The sequence below is a fragment of the Scyliorhinus canicula genome, chromosome 12, assembly GCF_902713615.1.
Source record: "Scyliorhinus canicula chromosome 12, sScyCan1.1, whole genome shotgun sequence".
Taxonomy (NCBI): domain Eukaryota; kingdom Metazoa; phylum Chordata; class Chondrichthyes; order Carcharhiniformes; family Scyliorhinidae; genus Scyliorhinus; species Scyliorhinus canicula.
Window position 1 is genome coordinate 44,167,098 of NC_052157.1, and position 15,515 is coordinate 44,182,612.

The 15,515-nt window shown below is 48.3% G+C and overlaps 1 protein-coding gene across 4 annotated transcripts in view; it reads left to right on the forward strand.

Annotated features, from left to right (window-relative positions):
- Window positions 1-15,515, forward strand: part of adamtsl3 (ADAMTS-like 3) — a 747,154-nt gene that overhangs the window by 614,561 nt on the left and 117,078 nt on the right. For all 4 annotated transcript variants that reach the window (XM_038813229.1, XM_038813228.1, XM_038813227.1 and 1 more), the window contains 3 exons: window positions 6,980-7,190; window positions 10,571-10,750; window positions 15,164-15,317. In XM_038813229.1, the coding sequence (XP_038669157.1) occupies window positions 6,980-7,190; window positions 10,571-10,750; window positions 15,164-15,317 (545 nt within the window). The remainder of the gene's footprint in view (window positions 1-6,979; window positions 7,191-10,570; window positions 10,751-15,163; window positions 15,318-15,515) is intronic.

The window sequence follows — 15,515 nt, forward strand, 5'->3', positions numbered from 1 at the left end:
AAAGGTGTCCCGGGACCATAACCAAAAGGGTATCTTACCACTCCAAAGGAGTGCTGGCTTTCCAATTGAATCCACAGAGTTCAGGCATATTATTCCACAGAATCCCTACAGTGCAGAAGGAGGCCATTTAGCCCATCGATGCAGCACCGACCCTCCCAAAAAAGCACCCTACCCAGGCCCACTCACCTGCCCAAAGCCCGTAACCCCAACCACCCAACCTGCACATCCCTGGGCACCAAGGTGCAATTTAGCATGGCCGATTCACCTTTGGACATCTTTGGAGTGTGGGAGAAAACAGGAGCACCCGGAGGAAACCCATGGTGATTCGGGGAGTAGGTGCAAACTCCTACAGACTGGAATTGAACCCACGTTCTTGGCACCGTGAGGCCGTAGTGCCAACCACTGTGCCACCGTGTTGGCGTGCTGTGATCTAATCTATACACACTGGGTTTCACACTCCTGGCCTACCAAAATCTCACTTCCGCAGAGGCAGCTGATGAAGTAACTGGCCGGCTGTCCAGGAATCCCACACACACGAACCCAGGACCGACTTCACACCCACACACAGAAACCCCACACACACAAATCCTGGCCCGACTCCACTCCCACAAACACAAACCCCACACACACGAACCCAGGACCGACTCCACTCCCACAAACACAAACCCCACACACACAAACCCCACACACACAAACCCGGGACCGACTCCACTCCTACACACACAAACCCCACACACACAAACCCAGGACCGACTCCACTCCCACAAACACAAACCCCACACACACAAACCCGGGACCGACTCCACTCCCACACACAGAAACCCCACACACACAAATCCTGGCCCGACTCCACTCCCACAAACACAAACCCCACACACACAAACCCCACACACACGAACCCGGGACCGACTCCACTCCCACACAAACAAACCCCACACACACGAACCCAGGACCGACTCCACTCCCACAAACACAAACCCCACACACACAAACCCCACACACACAAATCCTGGCCCGACTCCACTCTCACAAACACAAACCCTACGCACACAAACCCCACACACACAAACCCGGGACCGACTCCACTCCCACACACACAAACCCCACACACACGAACCCGGGACCGACTCCACTCCCACAAACACAAACCCCACACACACAAACCCCACACACATGAACCCGGGACCGATTCCACTCCCAGACACACAAACCCCACACACACGAACCCGGGACCGACTCCACTCCCACACACACAAACCCCACACACACGCACCCTGGCCGACTACAGTCCCACAAACACAAACCCCACACACACGAACCCTGGCCCGACTCCACTTCCACACACAGAAATCCCACACACACGAATCCTGAACCGACTTCACTCCCACACACAGAAACCCCACACACACAAACCGGGACTGACTACACTCCCACACACACAAACCCGGGACTGACTCCACTCCCACACACACAAATCTCACACACACAAACCCCACACACACATACCCCACACACACAAACCCGGGACTGACTACACTCCCACACACACAAACCCCACACACACAAACCCCACACACACATACCCCACACACACGAACCGGGACTGACTACACTCCCACACACACAAACCCGGGACTGACTCCACGCCCACACACACAAATCTCACACACATGAACCGGGACTGACCACGCTCCCACACACACAAACCCGGGACTGACTCCACTCCCACACACACAAATCCCACACACATGAACCGGGACTGACTGCATTCCCACACACACAAACCCGGGACTGACTGCACTCCCACACACACAAACCCAGGACTGACTCCACTCCCACACACACAAACCCTACACACACAAACCCGGGACTGACTGCACTCCCACACACACAAACCCAGGACTGACTCCACTCCCACACACACAAACCCTACACACACAAACCCGGGACTGACTGCACTCCCACACACACAAACCCAGGACTGACCCCACTCCCACACACACAAACCCTACACACACAAACCCGGGACTGACTGCACTCCCACACACACAAACCCGGGACCGACTCCACTCCCACACACACAAACCCTACACACACAAACCCGGGACTGACTGCACTCCCACACACACAAACCCAGGACTGACTCCACTCCCACACACACAAACCCTACACACACAAACCCGGGACTGACTGCACTCCCACACACACAAACCCGGGACCGACTCCACTCCCACACACACAAACCCTACACACACAAACCCGGGACTGACTGCACTCCCACACACACAAACCCGGGACCGACTCCACTCCCACACACACAAACCCTACACACACAAACCCGGGACTGACTGCACTCCCACACACACAAACCCGGGACTGACTCCACTCCCACACACACAAACCCTACACACACAAACCCGGGACTGACTGCACTCCCACACACACAAACCCAGGACTGACTCCACTCCCACACACACAAACCCTACACACACAAACCCGGGACTAACTCCACTCCCACACACACAAACCCGGGATCAACTCCACTCCCACACACACAAACCCTACACACACAAACCCGGGACTAACTCCACTCCCACACACACAAACCCCACACACACGAATCCTGGACTGACTCCACTCCCACGCACACAGAAACCCCACAGACACAGGAACCCAGGATCAACTCCACTCCCGCAACCGCAAAAATAGGAAATGCCATGTTTGTGGGCAGGTCTTAGGATTTTCAGCCAGTTCTGCTATTTCCACCTCTCTGGCTTTTAAAAAAATTTAGATTACCCAATTATTTTTTCCAATTAAGGGGCAATTTAGCATGGCCAATCCACCTACTCTGCACATTTTTGTGTTGTGGGGGCGAAACCCACGCAGACACGGGGAGAATGTGCAAACTCCACATGGACAGTGACCCAGAGCCGGGATCGAACCTGGGACCTCGGCGCCGTGAGGCAGCTGTGCTAACCACTAGGCCACCGTGCTGCCCTTCCACCTCTCTGACTTGCCGAAAATCGGGGGCCATTTACTTTGTTTCCCTCTGCACAGATTTTACCGATTCTGCTGAATATTTCCTGAGCTTTCTGCTTTTATCAAAAATGCTCTGTTCAAGTTGCAACGTGCACAGAGAACCCTACAGAATCTCTGGATAGTTTTTGAAAACCTGTGGCCGGATTCTCCGTTTCTGAGTCTAAGTGTTGACCCCAGCGGAGAATCCGTGGACTTTGACGTCAAAATAATTAGTGCCAAACCCAGACTGACTCTGCTACCGGTGAGGGGCTAGCACCGGTGCCGTGTGGAACACCATCCAAACCCACGATAAATGGTGTGGGAATTGCCGGGTCTGTGATGAACAATCGCAGGGCTGACAAGCTGCAGCTGCGCTTAAACAATACACCCCCCACGCACACACACAACTTTCTCAAAGCCGAAAAGCTGGGACAGGTTGTGCTGGAGCAAATATACATCTGATGGGTCGGCTGGAGGCAGAGGACACCCAGAGGGGTGCCCGGGGTGGGGTGGGGGTCACCTATACAGCCCAGGACACCAGGTTTTAAAGTGGCCTGTCAGCGGCATGCCCAGCTGTTCGGCTGCCTTGCCGCCTGTTGGTGTTGTGTACCCGACCCACAGCCCACCACATGGCCACCCCCCCACTACTCCCCCCAGGCCTGGCAGAAGCCCCCGGGCCAGCAGCACAGCTGTCGGCGAAGTATGACTGTGTTGGACACTGTCCATATGCCCTCTCTCTCTCAGCAGCCACCACCCCAGGTGCACGATATGTGAAAGGACACATGGACTGCGCCGTCGGGAACCCGGCCCATAGGTGGTCCTGCTAACGATATGCGAACGGTGCTTCAGCTATGCGCAGTGTGCATCGCATTGATACCATTTTTGGGAAGATGAAGGGCGGAATTCTCCGCTCCCGGGAAAAATCGGGAGGGCCGCCGTTAACTCGGCCGAGTTTCACGACGGCCTCGGAGGCCGCTCCTCGCCCCCTACTCTCCCCTCCCGGTGGGGCTAGGAGCGGCGCCCCATAAATCTCGGCCGCGGGGGTGTCGCGCCGAGAATGACGCGGCCGGCGCGCCTAATGACGTCAGCCGCGCATGCGCAGGTTGGCTGGCTCCAACCCGCGCATGCGCGGCTGATGTCACGACGCTGACAGCTCGAACCCGCGCATGCGCGGTGGCCGTCTTTCCCCGCAGCTGCCCCGCAAGACGTGGCGGCTTGATCTTGCGGGGCGGCGGAGGGGAAATAGTGCGTCCAATTGAGACGCCGGCCCAACGATCGGTGGGCACCGATCGCGGGCCTGTCCCCTCCCGAGCACAGTCGTGGTGCTCATTCCCCACCAGGCCTCAGGCCCCAGGCCCCAGGTGTAGTTGCTGCCGCCATCGTGAAACGGTCGCAAACAGCAGGCCACTTGGCCAATCCGGGTCGGAGAATCGCCGTGAAAAATGGCGAGCGCCGATTCTTCCGAGCGGGGGTGGGGAGCGGAGAATCGCGCCCCAAGTGTCACGGTTCACCGTCAAACCGGCGGTGGCCGTGATTACGGCGGCGCGAGCTATTCTACGCCCAATTGCACGCCCTGATTTCGGCGTTGGCTAAGGAAAATCCCGCCCCTGGTTTCACACCTGAACAGAGTGATAATCAACTCAGTGTGGGGCCCAAGCCATGTAAGGTGGTTCACTGTAGTGTACTTGGAAAACAAATGTGTGTCTGGCTCTCAATTTATGCTGCCATTTTTGGGACATTGAGTGTAAGTCTTTGCATCAATGACAGATGGAAAATGTAACGTCAGCCTCTATTCCACAACTAGTTGTGTGCTGCCACAGTTGGGGAAATAGCCAACTTGGACCACTTCTACTATGAGTGGAATCATCTAGTTTCTGATGCCAACAGCTTTGCCTCTCTATCAGCTGTTATAGAGGCATTTTCACCTCCGAGCCAGAATGCCGTGGGTTAATCTTCCACTCCAGAGGCTTGATCATGATGTGCCGAATGGCCGCCTTCTGTGCCAGCACATGCAGAGACATCTATAGAATCCCTAAGGTGCAGAAAGAGGCCATTTGGTCCATCAGGTTTGCACCGACCCTCCAAGAGCACCCTACCTAGGCCCACTCCCTGCCCTAAGAGGGGATGGTTTAGCACAGTGGGCTAAACAGCTGGCTTGTCAGAACAATGCCAGAAGCGTGGATTCAATTCCCATATTGGCCTCCCCAAACAGGTGTCGGAATGTGGCGACTAGGGGCTTTTCACAATAACTTCATTTAAGCCTGCTTGTGACAATAAGCGATTATTGTTATTCCTGTAACCCCATAACCCAAAATAACCGTTGGAAACTAAGGGGCAATTTAGCATCGCCATCCACCAAACCTGCACATCTTTGGACTCTGGGAGGAAACCGGAGCATCCGGAGGAAACTCACGCAGACACAGGGAAAGCGTGCAAACTCCACACAGTCACCCAAGGTCAAAATCAAACCTGGTCCCTGATGCCGTGAGGCAGCAATGCTAACCACTGTGCACCAAGTTTCACAGTTCTGTGAAATCTAGCCTGACACTTTGTTCAGTACTGGGGGAGTGCTGCATTGTTGGAACTGTTGGCTTTCAGATGATACCAGAAACTAAGGTCCTGTCTGCTGTCTCAGGTCGGTTATTAAGATCTCACAGCCCTACTTTGCAGAAGAGTAGTAATAGTTCTGGTCACTAAATATCCTTTAACAAACACCTAATAACAGAACTTCCTCAGAGTGGTGATCAGCGAAGGATTGCCACTCTGTGCCCAATTTCCTACCTGGTCATTTTTCCCAGCCTCTCCTGTTCCGACACTCCGCTCAGGCCTGGCGAGTCCCAGGCAGTGCAGGACATTCAGGTTAAAGTGCAGCTGAGTCGAAAGGAAGGAGGCCACTCTCCCTTTTTTACGGCACCAGCTGCCGTAAGGCAGATACGTTTGTACATCCACTGACACTTAAAGGTCCTTAGCAGGCCACGGAGAAGATAAATGTCCAAGATATGTGGATCGGACTCGGGGGGGCTCAGTAGTTGGAGGGAGGAAAGGTGAGGTGTGTTTTGGGCATGGGATCGGTACTGGGTGTGTATATTGGGCTTTGGGACTGGTCCAACCTTGGGGAGGGGTGGGGGGGGGTTTAAGTGCTGGGTCAGCTTGGGCCTCAAAGACAGTGGGAAGGGGAGTTGATCAGCCTCAGGTCAGGTTGGGCCTTGCGGGGAGAGGGGCGGTGATGCTAAGGAAGTTTGCAGTGGGAAGAGGGAGTCCAGTGAGGTGTTTGATGATAGTGGTTGAAAAGTTAGTTCTTTCAAAGCTAAAATCTGATATAAAGCAATTTGAGTCACCGTGTTTGGGATTGTCCTTGAGAGGCTTAAATGAGAATTAGATTTTGTACTGCTGCGATTTGCTCTCTTTTTGGGGACTTTATTTCATTATATTTTGTTGTTCCAGTCTCAGGATTGCCTCTCTCTTGTGGGTCAAGTTTTACACAAACCTATTGGGAGCAATTGCCAGCAGTTCACAAGTCAAATTCTCATCCCTTTTCCCTAAATGTCTTGAAACATTGCTGAGTTCCTCCTCAGCACAGCTGTGGTAGCTTGGAACAATGGACAGGGTTTTCACAGTAAATTACAGAAATTCCGGGACTGCGTTCCTCTTTAATGACTAAATCCGAGGTCCAGCATTATATTTTAACTGACAGTGAATTTGAACTCAGGCCCCCGGTTAGTAGTGGTTACAGACTGTAGGCCAACTAGCACCACCCAGATTTTCATTTCATGCCAGGACTGTTGCTGATTAGAGCTTCCATCACAAATAATCAGCAACCCAATAAAGCAAACCAGAGCTTAATGGAACCTGCATCAGCTAAATCCATGCGTTGGTATTGTATCCCAAATGAAACCGTAAGTATTGCTCCTCTCAAACTTCTCCAGCTCCTTAATTTGAAATTCTTTTTTCACTTTATCAGATGGGCCACCAGATCGTGGAGGCAATGCAGTGCCACCTGTGGAGTGGGCATACAGACAAGAGATGTTTACTGTAAACGTCCGGTGACCCACGTCGTTGAGGACTCCGTCAAGGTTGCTGACGAGGAGTGTTCAGATCCCAAACCGCCCGAATTACAGGCCTGCAACCAAATTGACTGCCCTCCATCGTGGCACAAGGGCGAATGGCAGCTGGTATGTGAAGTTCCATCAAGTTGCTGAAAGAAAATATTGTCGTCGTTAACGTGCTCTTTCGGAACCTGCCAAAATGTAAATGCTTCAATTTTTCCACAGACCATTGCAGATTTGTCGACAGTACTTCCCACAATGCGCATGCATATTAGAGGAAGTGCTGAACTATGAATGTTCTAACCCTGGTGACACGCGTGATCAGTTGGGGGACCTGACTGGATCAGGTGCACCACTGGTTTTACGCCACATTGAAGTTAATGGAAATATTGGTTGGGATGTATACCCAGCGTTCTTCATGAACCTCTGGAGTACCCCATCCAAGGTCCCTCATCTCAGGCTGCAGAGCCATTTACACAAGATCATTTGCAGTTGGATCAAGTTGATTCAGGCTGAATGCAGGATCTTCGAATTCAGCAATCAACTCTGCTGTAACCAAGTACATTTGCCAGACGCTATCAGATTGCCAAATGCAGAGGTTTTCTCCTGGGAAGAAATGGTTGGGGATTTGATTCAGACTGTTTACACCAGTCTGACTCAAATTGCACTGGTTCACAGCCAGCATCAGGAGGTGATAGCTACTCCAAACTAATCTGGGAGTAAATAACTCCGCTGCCTTAACATTGAACATGCTGACATGAAGCAGCTGCAGGTTTAGAATGGACATAAACTTGAACCTGTATCAGAAAAATGATTCTGAGGCATTATTTCAATAAGAGAAGAATTACCCTGAAAGATTTGTGTGGAAGTTCTGAAGCGACCCAATATTATGATGTGCAATAAAGTCAAGAAAACAAGTGTTTTAAGCAATCAAGATTCTTTTTGCCAAACACACCACAGGCTACAAAGAATTGAATAAATTTTGTATCATGCATTTTATACTTATGTATACAGCAAGAGGGTAGCCAGAGATAGGGTTGGTCCATTCAAGGATATTGGAGGGAATCCATGTATGGAACCAGAAGAAATAGGAGAGATACTAAGTGAATACTTTGCCTCAGTATTCACCAAACAGAAGGACTTGGCATAGAACATAGAACATAGAACAGTACAGCACAGAACAGGCCCTTCGGCCCTCGATGTTGTGCCAAACAATGATCACCCTACTTTAAACCCACGTAACCCGTATACCCGTAACCCAACAATCCCCCCATTAACCTTACACTACGGGCAATTTAGCATGGCCAATCCACCTAACCCGCACATCTTTGGACTGTGGGAGGAAACCGGAGCACCCGGAGGAAACCCACGCACACACAGGGAGGATGTGCAGACTCCACACAGACAGTGACCCAGCCGGGAATCGAACCTGGGACCCTGGAGCTGTGAAGCATTGATGCTAACCACCATGCTACCGTGAGGCATATGAGGAGTAAAGGGTAGAGTGTGTAGATATACTGTATCATGTTGATATGAATAAAGAGGAGATGTTGGGCATCTTAAAAAGCATTAAAGTGGATAAGTAACCAGGGCCTGATGGGATCTACCCCAAAATACTGCGGGAGGCAAGGGAGGAAATTGCTGGGGTCTTGACAGTAATCTTTGTATTATCATTGGCTACAGGTGAAGTTCCAGAGGACTGGAGAGTAGCCAATGTTGTTCCATTGTTTAAGAAGGGCAGCAGGGATAATCTAGGAAATTATAGGCCGGTGAGCCTTACGTCCAGTGGTAAGGAAACTATTGGAAAAGATTCTTAGAGATAGGTTTCCTTACTTACATTTGGAAACAAATTGACTTATTAGTGATGGACAGCATTGTTTTGTGAAGGGAAGGTCATGCCTCACTAATTTGATCAAGTTTTTCGATTAGTGACAAAGATAATAGATGAAAGAAAGGCAGTAGATGTTGTATACATGGACTTCAGTAAAGCCTTTGACAAGGTACCTCATGGTAGACTGGTACAAAAGGTGAAGTCACATGGGATCAGAGAAGAGCTGGCAAGTTGGATACAGAACTGGCTTGGGCACAGAAGACAGAGGGTAGCAGTAGAAGATTGCTTTTTTGAATGGAAGTCTGTGACTAGCACGTTCCACAGGGATCAGTTCTGGGGCCTTTGTTGTTCATGGTGTATATAAATGATTTGGAAGAAAATGTAGCTAGTCTGATTGGTAAGTTCGCAGACGACACAAAAATTGGTGGGGTTGCGGATAGTGAAGAGGATTGTCAGAGGATACAGCAGGATATAAACTGGTTGGAGTCTTGGGCAGAGAAATGGCAGTTTGAATTTAACCTGGACAAGTGTGAGGTAATGCAAGGTCCAATGCACGTAGAAATTATACAATAAATTGCGAGTAACTGACAGGCAGAAAGATCTGGGCGTGCATGTCCACCGATCACTGAAAGTGGCAACGCATGAGGATACGGTGGTCAAGAAGGCAGACGGCATGCTGGCCTTCATCGGTAGGGGCATTGAATATAAAAATTGGCAAGTCATGTTGCGGCTGTACAGGACCGTAGTTAAGCCTCATTTGGAATATTTGTACAGTTCTGGTTACCACACTACCAGAAGGATGTGGATTCTTTTGAGAGGGTACAGAAGCAGTTTACTAGGATGTCACCTGTTATGGAGGGCATTAGCTATGAGGAGAGGTTAGATAAATTTGGTCTGTTCTCACTGGAACGACAGAGGTTGAGAGGCGACCTGATAGAGGTCTGCAAGATTATGAGTGACATGGACAGAGTGGATAGTCAGATGTTCATTCCAAGGGTGGGAAAGTAAAGTACTCGGGGACATAGGTTTAAAGTACGCGGGGAAAAATTTAGAACAGATGTGCAAGGCAAGCTTTTTACACAGGGGGTAGTAAATATATGGAACGCGCTGCCTGGGGAGGTGGTGGGAGCAGGTACGATAGCGGCATTTAAGGGACATCTAGACAAATATATGAATAGGGTGGGAATGGAAGGATAATGGCTCTGTAAGTGCAGACGGTTTTAGTTTAGGCAGGTACCAAGGTCGGCGCAGACTTGGAGGGCCGAAAGGCCTGTCCCTGTGCTGTATTGTTCTTTGTACTTTGTTCATTAGTGCCATTGACAAATTTTGCAGAATATTTTGTATGAGGTACACTCAAATAGGTTCGAGACATGTCATAAAATATTTTGTCTAAGTGGTGACCACATATTGGGCCCATTTGGAAACTGTGCCAGTCTGGGAGTATAGTTCTCTGCAATGTCAGAATGAATAGTTTGGTGGGAAAATTGTAGTTCTGTAAATAACACTGGATGCTGTTAAATTGATTCGTGCACGTTTAAAGGATCCTCGATTCTTCTTGTTTATTTTATTGATCTTTCATATGCACTTCAAGATTGCTAATATAAAAGCAATGGAAGTAAATTCAGTGTACCCCTTCTGACAAGTTCATGTCCTCTTGTGAAACCTTTCATTGCAGTGTTCACCAACATGTGGGAGAGGAGTGCAATCTCGCAAAGTCACATGCAAACAGCTTTTGACTGATGGTAGTTTTCTGAGCCTTGCCGATGAGTTCTGCCTTGATCACAAGCCGCAGATGCAGCAGCCTTGTGCTAATGCTGATTGTCCACCCTACCTGGTGTTAGGGAAGTGGTCCAAGGTAAACCGATTTAAAGTGACTCAACAAAGAAAGATAAACTTGTGACACTAATAAAGATTAATATTCTCTAAGCCTAATTATTGTGCTTCTGTGTACACATGGTTTTGATTTGACATGTGGTTTGTATGGGACTGCACCTCTTGCAAAGTTCATCACCTTTATGTCTTGCAGAATCCTTCTGCAGCATAATAGTTAAAGATTTACCACAGATCATATTCATATTCTAATTACAATATCTATTAATTTTGCAGTTTAGTAACCATACGACACATTGGCATAGACAGCTGTAGAAAAAAGCATTCTGCTAGTATGTATTGAGGTAGTAACCTAGATTCTATAGCGCAAGTAACAAGGTAGTAAGCGAAAGTAATAGGGTAGTTGTTATGGGGGACTTTAACTTTCCAAATATTAACTGGAAACGCTATAGTTCGAGTACTTTAGATGGGTCCGGTTTTGTCCAATGTGTGCTGGAGGGTTTCCTGACGCAGTATGTAGATAGGCCAATGAGAGGCGAGGCCGTATTGGATTTGGTACTGGGTAATGAACCAGGACAGGTGTTAGATTTGGAGGTAGGTGAGCACTTTGGTGATAGTGACCACAATTCGATTATGTTTACTTTAACGATGGAAAGGGATAGGTATATACCGCAGGGCAAGAGTTATAGCTGCGGGAAAGGCAATTAAGATGCGATGAGGCAAGACTTAGGATGCATCGGATGGAGAGGAAAACTGCAGGGGATGGGCACAATGGAAATGTGGAGCATGTTCAAGGAACAGCTACTGTGTGCCCTTGATAAGTATGTACCTGTCAGGCAGGGACGAAATGGTCGAGCGAGGGAACCGTGGTTTACTAAAGCAGTTGAAACACTTGTCAAGAGGAAGAATGAGGCTTATGTAAAGATGAGACGTGAAGGTTCAGTTAGGGCGCTCGAGAGTTACAAGTTAGCTAGGAAGGATCTAAAGAGAGAGCTGAGAAGAGCCAGGAGGGGACATGAGAAGCCTTTGGCAGGTAGGATCAAGGATAACCCTAAAGCTTTCTATAGATATGTCAGGAATAAAAGAATGACTAGGGTAAGAGTAGGGCCAGTCAAGGACAGTAGTGGGAAGTTGTGTGTGGAGTCCGAGGCAATAGGAGAGGTGCTAAATGAATATTTTTTGTCAGTATTCACAGAGGGAAAAGACAATATTGTCGAGGAGAATACTGAGATACAGGCTACTAGACTAGAAGGGCTTGAGGTTCATAAGGAGGAGGTGTTAGCGATTCTGGAAAGTGTTAAAATAGATAAGTCCCCTGGGCCGGATGGGATTTATCCTAGGATTCTCTGGGAAGCTAGGGAGGAGATTGCTGAGCCTTTGGCTTTGATCTTTAAGTCACCTTTGTCTACAGGAATAGTGCCAGAAGACTGGAGGATTGCAAATTTTGTCCCCTTGTACAAGAAAGGGAGTAGAGATAACCCCGGTAACTATAGACCAGTGAGCGTTACTTCTGTTGTGGGCAAAGCATTGGAAAGGTTGATAAGAGATAGGATGTATAATTTTTATAAATGACCTGGAGGAGGGTGTAGAAGGATGGGTGAGTAAATTTGCAGATGACACTAAAAACGGTGGAGTTGTGGACAGTGCAGAAGGATGTTACAAGTTACAGAGGGACATATATAAACTGCAGAGCTGGGCTGAGAGGTGGCAAATGGAGTTTAATGCAGAAAAGTGTGAGGTGATTCATTTTGGAAGGAATAACAGGAAGACAGAGTAGTGGGCTAATGGTAAGATTCTTGGTAGTGTGGATGAGCAGAGAGATCTCGGTGTCCATGTACATAGATCCCTGAAAGTTGCCACCCAGGTTGAGAGGATTGCTAAGAAGGCGTACGACGTGTTAGCTTTTATTGGTAGAGGAATTGAGTTTCGGAGCCATGAGGTCATGTTGCAGTTGTACAAAACTCTGGTGCGGCCGCATTTGGAGTATTGCATGCAGTTCTGGTCGCCGCATTATAGGAAGGATGTGGAAGCATTGGAAAGGGTGCAGAGGAGATTTACCAGAATGTTGCCTGGTATGGAGGAAAGATCTTATGAGGAAAGGCTGAGGGACTTAAGGCTGTTTTTGTTAGAGAGAAGAAGGTTATGGTGACTTAATTGAGGCATACAAAATTATCAGAGGATTAGATAGCGTGGACAGTGAGAGCCTTTTTCCTCGGATGGTGATGTCTCGCACGAGGGGACATAGCTTTAAATTGAGGGGAGATAGATATAGGACAGATGTCAGAGGTAGGTTCTTTACTCAGAGTGTAGTAAGGGCATGGAATGCCCTGCCTGCAACAGTAGTGGACTCGCCAACACTAAACGGATTCAAATGGTCATTGGATAGACGTATGGACGATAAGGGAATAGTGTAGATGGTCTTTAGAGGGGTTTCACAGGTCGGTGCAACATCGAGGGCCGCAGGGCCTGCACTGCGCTGTAATGTTCTATGTTCTATGTTCAATTGGACTGACACACGAAGAGAAGCAAAAACAGTTGCCATTGCAGTATGAGAATATTTAGGCTGGTCAAAGAGTAGGTCCTTCAGAAGGTGGAATGTGACATTGACAAGTTGGATCTTTGGGAGAATTGCAGAGAGCAGGGCCATGTTGACTCAGCAAGGGGAGGGAAGCGCAGGGAAACCAAAGATGGATGACCAGAGGAATGTAGCTGGCATGTAAGGCTGAAGGAGATTGCAGTGGGAAGTGAAGTGAGGCCACACAGAGATTCATAAAGAAGGATGAGGGTTTGGAGTTTAATACATGGCCAAAAGGGGAGGGGGGAATAATAGGGAAGCACAGCTTTGCACAGATGGAGGAGGAGGATTGGATAAGTGTGTGCTGAAACTTATGAGGAGGTCGCTGGGGCCATTATTGTTGAAGGTGATTAAGTATTGACGAATGTTTTGCAACTGGGGTGAAGACAAAAGTGAACAATGGAAAATGAGGTGGAAATAGAAGGCTTTTGGTGATGATAGGATATATCAGCCAGCTCAGGGTTAGATGGCAAAATGAGGCTGTGTCCAATTGGAAGAGGTCCAAGTGAACAGACAAGGGGGCTGTACCAGGAAGGCTGGCTTTGATTTTGCCTCACTAAAAGTGGAGAAACCTCTAAGTCATCCATTATGTGCTGCCAGACAATCAACCCAATAGTACAGTCGTAGCTATGCAGGAAAGGGTAATGGCAACAGATTGAACTGCCATCATCGTGGTGCATTTCCAAGAGGCAGAGTGTGGCAATGAAATTGAAATGAATCATATTCCTTCAGACAATCCGTAAATCACAAATATTCAACCTGTGAAGGTAAAATCAAGAAGCCCTGGCAATCTTGTCCTGAAATCCAGGGCCTGGAAAGGACTGGTGCAAGTACCATTTCTTCACAAATTGTCAATCCTTTTACCAAGATCTGCTGTTCACAACAATTTATGTAAGCAGATTCACAGAAATTAAATGTTTGAGTCTTCATGTAATGCGCATATGCTGCCCACAGAAACAAAAACTCAGATCTCCCCCCTCTAGGTGGCCATGCAAGGGCTATAGGAATAACCATTGCAAGAGGTGTGCTGGCTACATTAAGGCAGGAAAGAAGCCATGTAGCTCGGGTGCTAGAATTGAGATGGACCATGGAGTGATAAAGAGTAGAGGAAGGAGTGGGTCAGCTGCATTAACTGTTACAGAGAGATTGAGTAAAGGAATAACGTGCCATTGTCACGATCACAACAAATGTCATTGCTGACTTTCACCAAAGTCAGTTTCAATGCCATGGACAGACTGGAAATTGAATTTGAAAGGATTCCAGCATGGAATCTTAGAAGTGGTAAATGTAAAATTGGATGGTGTCAACATATTCAAGCATCTTAGATCTTCAAGTTGTTGGTTTGGGAACATGGTTGAAGGTTTTGCAGGTGGGGTGACCGTTGTAATTTTGAACAACTGGGGAACAGTGCGTGAAGGAAAAGTTTTTTTTGGCATGGTCAAACAGCCAGGAATCAGGACAAGAGAGGAGCGATGGAGGGCGTGCAGTGTGGTTACAGCGCAGAGGGAGGCAATTCAGCTAGTTGTGTCCACCCTGACAATGGACGTCGTGTGAAATGTGGAAGAGGAGAACTTGCTGAGGGATCAACAGAAAATACATCGGAATGTGACTCGAGGCTGTGACACCAAGCCAAATAATCTCATCATTGAGATGCAGGAATCAGTGAGCTCCTCTCAAAGGTTCAGCAATGTAAAATGATGATGATGTCCGTATCTGTTTCAGTTGGACTAACCCTTCATGCATTAATTTAACACAGTTTTAGTTGTGTGCAATTTAAGTACTCTACCCAAGATTGCTGGCAGTGAAAATTTAGATGAATAACAGTTCAGTAGAAATAATGTTTATATCGTCATTTGTTTCTAGTGTTCGGTAAGCTGCGATGAAGGTATCCAGAGGAGAGAATGGGTCTGTCAGAAACTCTCAACAGTTGGCCAACTGGTCACAGTAAATCGCAATCTTTGCAATGCCCTCTCGAAACGCCCAGTGATCCAGGCCTGCAGAATGCCTACTTGTAAAAGTAAGTGACTTACTGTCATACCCGACACCCGGAATCATTCACACCTAAATAGACATCTTGTGCGACTTGTAGACAAAATATGCAACAAATAAATATAGCAGCAGAAATAATTGACATTGCAACTGTTGTGTTTCTATCCCACAGTAAGGTGTGAGTATGTTTAGGCCATGATAATAGTGCGGGTTGATATTTGTCGAG